This window comes from Scardinius erythrophthalmus (genome assembly GCF_964197995.2).
Source record: "Scardinius erythrophthalmus genome assembly, chromosome: 24".
NCBI lineage: Eukaryota > Metazoa > Chordata > Actinopteri > Cypriniformes > Leuciscidae > Scardinius > Scardinius erythrophthalmus.
In genome coordinates this window covers 13,097,416-13,104,905 of record NC_138244.1, presented here as the reverse complement: position 1 = coordinate 13,104,905, position 7,490 = coordinate 13,097,416, and the positions used below count along the sequence as shown (strand labels likewise).

The 7,490-nt window shown below is 36.0% G+C and overlaps 2 protein-coding genes across 2 annotated transcripts; both read left to right on the top strand.

The window, feature by feature from the left end:
* On the top strand, positions 1-3,330 carry cpa2 (carboxypeptidase A2 (pancreatic)). The gene is made up of 11 exons (XM_081356251.1): positions 1-189; positions 271-352; positions 443-577; positions 758-850; positions 960-1,061; positions 1,163-1,264; positions 1,519-1,638; positions 1,718-1,814; positions 1,902-2,101; positions 2,200-2,284; positions 3,084-3,330. The coding sequence occupies exons 1-11, from the start codon at positions 125-127 to the stop codon at positions 3,269-3,271; spliced, it is 1,269 nt and encodes a 422-aa protein (XP_081212377.1). The 5' UTR covers positions 1-124; the 3' UTR covers positions 3,272-3,330.
* Positions 3,331-3,739: 409 nt separating this feature from the next.
* On the top strand, positions 3,740-7,185 carry cpa4 (carboxypeptidase A4). Its single transcript, XM_081356252.1, has 11 exons — positions 3,740-3,864; positions 3,957-4,038; positions 4,126-4,260; positions 4,492-4,590; positions 4,676-4,777; positions 4,858-4,959; positions 5,041-5,151; positions 6,194-6,284; positions 6,363-6,562; positions 6,782-6,866; positions 6,949-7,185. The coding sequence occupies exons 1-11, from the start codon at positions 3,800-3,802 to the stop codon at positions 7,134-7,136; spliced, it is 1,260 nt and encodes a 419-aa protein (XP_081212378.1). The 5' UTR covers positions 3,740-3,799; the 3' UTR covers positions 7,137-7,185.
* Positions 7,186-7,490: the final 305 nt, after the last annotated feature.

Sequence of the window (7,490 nt, the reverse complement as noted above, 5' to 3'; positions counted from 1 at the left end):
GACGGCAGAGTAGAACATTAGTAGAATATTAACTGATATTACTGAGAAATCAACATGTGTCTCTGAGTGGATAAGAGCAGCAATCCATGAAAGAGACATATAGTAGAGATCATTCCCAGAGAACATGAGACTCTATCTAGCTGTCTTTGCGCTCCTGGCCGCAGTTCACTGCGAGGAGCTCTTTAATGGGTAAGTTCAGATACTTATTGTCATATGTCAGCCTCGTTTCTTGTTCAAAATGTCCTAATTATCTTTTTTTATTCTTGATAGAGACCAAGTTCTCAGAATCCAGGCAGAATCTGAAGACCACATTCAGGTTTTGAAGGAGCTGAAAAAGAACCTGGATTGGGAAGTATGGCATTCTTTACTGCTTAAATATATCCTGCTGACATATTTTAGCGTCAATTGATGACATGAAAATATATATTATGTGACCTTATAGCTGGATTTCTGGACCCATGGCTTCTCTACTGAACGGCCTGTTGACATCCGTGTGCCTCACATTAGTCTGAATGCCGTCAAAGACTTCCTCAGGGGAAACAACATCACTTTCACTGTCATGATCAACAATGTGCAGGTGAGTTATTTGTAAAAATATAAAATAAAATAAAAATGACATTGAAAGTCTTGCACAATTTCTAGAGGAAAATCAGTAATTGATTTAATTCCTATAAATCCCAATAGTTAAGGAAGTCTTGTGATTTTTTCTTTCTTTCAGTAAAGTATTTGTAATACACAAGTTTTAACTGTGTCTCAGGAACTTTTGGACAGGCAGAGAGCAGAGATGAATGCAGAGATGAAATACAAGACGAAGGGCTTCAACTTTGCTGCTTATCACAATCTAGAGACTGTAAGTATGTGCTGACTTTAGCAAAAACGCATGCATAACCATATTTATGTACATGATATCATGCATTTCAAACCTAAACAAAACATCTAAAAGTTTTTATTCACTTCAGATTTACAGTTTTATGGACAGCCTTGTTGCAAGTAATCCCAACCTGATCTCTAAAGTGAAGATCGGCAGCACTTATGAGAACCGTCCTATGTATGCCTTGAAGGTGAACAGATTATGTCATCATAAAAACATTTTACAGACTGATATTTATTTCTGTATATATGTATATTTATTTGATTTATTAAATATTTTAAATGTGTCCAGTTCAGCACTGGTGGAGAGAAAAGGCCTGCAGTCTGGATTGATGCTGGAATCCATGCCAGGGAGTGGGTTTCTCATGCCTCAGCAGTGTGGATTGCTGACAGGGTGAGTTTATAGCAGCATTTATATCATTATAAGCAAAATACTTCAAAATAAGCTTGAATAAGAATAAGTTTGAATGTTTGGCCAATGTGGTGACAAAACAAGTACAGAGTAACAATTTACTATAATAGTCTAAAGGAACCATAAAATAGATTAGAACTTGCAGATACAACCAAATCTGCCAGACAAAAAATAGTCTATAATAAACCTATAAAATATTTTTTTAACATTCTGATCTGATCCTTCTGACTCCCTAGATTGCCATAGACTTTAAGGAAAACCGTGCCCCTGTGCCCAATATCCTTAGTAAAATGGATATTTTCCTGATGATTGTGGCCAATCCTGATGGATATGTTTTCTCCCACCTCACTGAACGTGTAAGCAGTCATTCATTGTTTGCGTAAAGCACATGTTTAGAAGCATTTATAATGACATTACTAATTAACATTACCTCAGCCAATTCACCGTTTGTGGCGTAAGAGCCGGTCTGTGACCTCTGACCCCAAGTGCTTTGGTGTTGACCTCAACAGAAACTGGGATGCTGAATTTAGTGGTATGTTCATACTGTCATTTTTGAATTTTATTGTTGAAACAGATTCAAATTACTTTGTCTTTTTAAATGTCTGTACGTTTTCTCCAGGTCCTGGAGCAAGCGATGACCCCTGCGGCGAAGACTATCGTGGTCCTTCTGCTCAATCCGAGATTGAAGTGAAAAACATTGCAGACTTCATCACGAGCCACGGCAACTTCAAATCCTTCATGTCCCTCCATGCTTACTCTCAGCTCTTAATGTATCCCTATGGCTTCAATGGCACAAACGCTCCTGACCAGCCTGAACTGGTTAAGAAATCTACATCCATAAAGCTCCTTGGTTTTCTTCTGAATCGTGTTTGTTTTACATGATCTCACAGTGACAAATTTGTATGTGTCTGTTCTAGCATGAAGTGGCCACGCAGGCAAACAAAGCCCTCAATTCTTGGCATGGCACCATTTATAAAGTTGGGAGTATCTTCCACACTATTGGTAAGTGGATTGCGGATCAATGTTTAACCTCTTACTAAGACATGGCATGTGTTGTTACATTGATTACATTCGACTACATGAATTTTGACCATAGTTTTGTCATTGGTTTACGTTACAATCAATATTTTTGAAAGATATTGCGTTCAGGTACCATATTCAACAAGATTCATGATCATCATAATTATGATTCGTGATTCATTCTTCATCTTTTTTTCACTCAAAGACATTCAAATACAGCCCTTTTTTATGTAAAATTAAGCTCAATTAATAAAAAAATTCTCTCCCACCCCTAAAATCTACAAGTATTTAGTGTTTTTAAGGTCTGTTATGGTCAAATTAGTATTTCTTTATACATATGAAATGAGAGATTAAAGGGATAGTCCACCCAAAAATTAAAATATATGTATTTATGTACTCACCTTCATGTCGTTACAAACCTTTATGCATATCTTTCTTCACAACTCAAAAGTAATATTTTTATTAATGTTGGTATTCAAATGGTTTCAGTTCCCATTTACTTCTGTTGTATTTTTTTGTCCATTCAATTAATTTAAATGGGAACCAAAACTGATTGATCACCAACATTCTTCAAAATATCTTCTTTTGTGTTTTGCAGAAGAAAGAAATGCATACTGGTTTGTAATGAAACAAGGGTGTGTAAATAATGATAATTAAAACATTTTGGTGGACTATCCCTTTAAGTGGTGTCTCAAGATGCATGTTAGAAAAGACTGGAGAGTTTGAAGAAAAATCGGTATCAGTTATCAGAAATGACTTTAACCTGCATGTTTTATTTCAGAGCAAGCTAGTGGTGCAAGTGTTGACTGGGCTTACCAACGTGGCATCAAATATTCCTTTGCTTTTGAGTTGCGTGACACAGGCAAATACGGATTCCTCCTGCCTGCTGACCAGATCGTTTCCACTGCAAGGGAAACGTGGCTTGCTCTCAAATACATAATGCAATATGTTTCTGATCACCTTTATTGAGAGAAATGTACTAAAGCTTCAATAAAGGTCCCAGAGGATATATGCTGGAAATGAAATCCCTCAGCCTCCCATAATTCATTGTGTTTCCACCATACTCTCCAATTCTGAATCCAGATGAGAAGTTTTTCCACCTGGAAATGAAAAGTGTGCAAGGAAGAGGCCTACATTGAATATACTGTCACACATAAAATCAAGTGTATATTATACTTTATTCTGCAACAAACTGAATGGTCAAAGCCAGAGCATTTGTGGTTGCGATACTTGCAATATTTTTTAAAACACGATGACATGAATTTAGCAAATCCAGCAACTATTTTTTTTCAAACTTAAACTTAAACTGTGAGATAACACATTTTAAATTGTTTAGTACATAGAATCCCTGAGAAATATGCAGCAGTGTTCACCTGGAAAAGACACACACTACACGCTATCAGCACTGATATTACTGAGAACTCAACATGTGTCTCTGAGAGTATAAGAGGAGCAATCCATGAAAGAGACCTATAGTAGAGATCATTCCAAGAGAACATGAGACTCTATCTAGCCGTTTTTGCGCTCCTGGCCGCAGTTCACTGCGAGGAGCTCTTTAATGGGTAAGTTCAGATACTTTCTCTTTTCCAATGACTTATTACCATATTACAGTGTTGTTTCTTATTCAAAATGTAACCTAACTGTTTTTTGATAGAGACCAAGTTCTTAGAATCCATGCAGAATCTGAAGACCACATTCAAGCTTTGAAGGAGCTGGAAGAGGATGTGGATTCAGGGGTATGACAGTTGTATAGCTGCTGACATACTTCAGTTTTCAATTAAACACCTAAAATATTGAAGAATATATATTTTGTGACCCTACAGCTGGATTTCTGGGCTCATGGCTTCTCTACTGAACGGCCTGTCGACATCCGTGTGCCTTACACCAGTCTGAGTGCCGTTAAAGACTTCCTCTGGGAAAACGACATCCCTTTCACTGTCATGATCAACAATGTGCAGGTGCTAGCAATGACACCGAATTAAAACCTAACTTTAAAATAGAGATCAAAAACGTGAATTGAAATAATCAATATGTGCAGAATGTTACCTGTCACCTTAAATTTTACATGGTAAACCTGTGTAGCTGGTTCATTTTGTCCCAGAATGTGCACAGTTATGCTGTTTTGTGTTTTCAGCACAGAACATAACCTCAGATAAAACAGTAACATCCAATGTTTTACTGTGTTTTAGGAACTTTTGGACAGGGAAAAGGCAGAGATGGTTAATAATGAAGACATGGAACGCAAGACCAAGAGCTTCAACTTTGCTGCTTATCATGACCTGGAGACTGTAAGTACTACAAAAACATATGCATGACATACGTAAGAACGATGGAATGCTTTTCAAATGTTTACATTTGTATTATTCACTTTAGATTTACGCTTTTATGGACACCCTTGTGGCGAGTCACCCTAACCTGATCTCTAAAGTGCATATCGGCAACTCCTATGAGAACCGTCCCATGTATGCCCTGAAGGTAGAGTCTGATAGTACAGATTATATGATTTTGAACTGAGATGTGTTAGGTTTTTCATCTTTTTTATACACTGATTCCAGTTCAGCACGGGTGGTGTGAGTCGACCAGCGATTTGGGTTGATGCTGGAATCCATGCCAGAGAGTGGGTTACTCAGGCTTCTGCTGTGTGGATTGCCAACAAGGTGAGTGAAATGAAAAAATTATGTCTGTGTAACATAAAATTAATCATTTTAATTTTGTGTTCTAATCATTTTTTTTTTTAGATTGCTTCAGACTATGGCGTTGATCCCTCTGTGACCTCTCTCCTTGGTCAAATGGATATCTACTTGATGATTGTGACCAACCCTGATGGATATGCTTTCACTCGCTCCAATGTAAGTAACCTGTTGTTGAACTTACTTGCTGATGGTGCATTCGTTTAGCACTGATAACACTAAAATAGATGTCCTGAGCAATCAAACCTGTCTCTGTAACAGCCCTGAAGACTCTGTAAACAGAAATAAAGAGTCAATCTTTAGCCAATCAAAAAACTAGCCAATTTAGAAAGGCTCTCTGCTTGTTAATCATTTTGCAAGCTTAGTCTTTTCTGAAATGTATTTAGAGGCCTATTAAACCTAAACAGTAATTTATATATATATATATATATATATATATATATATATATATATATATATATATATATATATATATATATATATATATATATATCCTGATAAAAATGACAAAAGCCACATAACAAAATGACAAAATGAAGAATTAAACTAAAAATATATTTAAATTAATAAAATGAAAGCTAATTCAAAATATTCATAAAAACTATAACAGTATGCATATAAAGGTTAACATTTTGTAATAATTATTTTTTCTTATCTTATCTTATGCTCACCAAGGCTCCATTTTTTATTACAGTAAAAGTTTTTCTATTTTAAAATATTTTGTTAAAATATAATTCATTCCTGTAAATCAAAGCTGAATTTCTCCAGTCTTCAGTGTCACATGATCCTTCTGAAATCATTCAAATATGCTGATTTGCTGCTCAAGAATCATGTCTCATTATTATCAATGATGAAAACAATTGTGCTGCTTAATTCTTTTTTGGTGGAAACTGTGATACATTTTATTCCAGGATTTTTGAACGAATAGAAAGTTCAAATGAACAGCATTTATTTGAAATAGAAATCTTCACATTATAAATGGCTTTACTGTCAAAAATCATTTAATGTAGGGTTCCAAAACATGAAGCAAATCTTCAATATGTATTGTACAAAAAGGTATTACAGTTCAGATGTAGTTTTTGAGGAGTTTAATATGTTCTATGCAATAAGTTTAAGTTCTATTTAAACTTAGGCTTAAAGCACCTTTAAATATATATATTTTTAGAAGCATTTCTAAAGACATTTGTGCCTGTACATTCAGAACCGTATGTGGCGTAAAACTCGTTCGGTGAACGCTGGCTCCTCCTGCCGTGGCACTGATCCCAATAGGAACTGGGATGCTGGTTTTGGTGGTATGTAGATAGTATATTTTCTCTTGTTGAAACAGTAGACCATGGTTTTCTCATATGACCATGGACATTTTCTCGCAGGTCCTGGAGCCAGCAAGGATCCCTGTTCCGACTCCTACCACGGTCCCTCTGCTAACTCTGAGGTCGAAGTGAAAAATGTCGTGGACCTCATCAAGGGCCATGCCAACTTCAAATCCTTCATCTCCATCCACTCTTACTCCCAACTCTTAATGTATCCCTACGGTTACACATGCACAGACATTCCGGACAAGTCCGAGCTCGTAAGCCAATTCATATCTGTATCAATATACTAATACCACAACAGTTTTCTACTTTGGTTTGTCTTATATTTATTTAACTTATCATTTTATATGACTTTTATTTTCTTCTGACTATTATTTTACTCCGTTTTTTAAGTTATGACCTGTGAAGCACTTTGTGCTGCATTTCATGATGGTGCTATACAAATGAAAACAATATATTGTTTTTATGTATTGTAGCATGCTGTAGGCACAGCTGCGATAAAAGAGCTCAGTTCCCTCTATAACACCAGATACCAAGTCGGAAGCATCTGCAAGATTATCTGTGAGTAGACTGTATCCTCTGTTTGAATACCAAGATATGACTTCTGTTATCTGATTGGGAATACCGGCCTGTTAAATTTCAGACCCAGCAAGTGGTGGAAGCATCGATTGGACCTACGATATTGGCATCAAATATTCCTTTGCATTTGAGTTGCGTGACACTGGCTACTACGGTTTCCTACTGCCTGCCAACCAGATCATTCCCACTGCAGAGGAGACGTGGCTTGGTCTCAAATACATTATGGGATACGTTCGTGATCACACTTATTGAGAGAAATGTGAAAATGTGTTGAAGCTTAAATAAAAGTCCTACACACCCTTTGCTGAAGTGGTTATTTTGAATAAGTATGTGGTTAAATGTTGATCACAACATATTTTGCCATTATATAGTGACAAAGTTTGCCCTGTCGCAGTATTATTATTATTTTGCCTTAATCACTTTATAATATTTTTACTAAGTTGGGTTGTTGTTGTTATCAAAAACGTAATTTGCATTTTTATAAAATTGGCTGTTATTTTACTAGAATTCTATAACACCTGGGAGTCGGGACAGATAAACAGGTCATAAATAGGCCTAAATACATATATTTCCTCTTGACTTTATTACAAACTTTTATTTCAATTA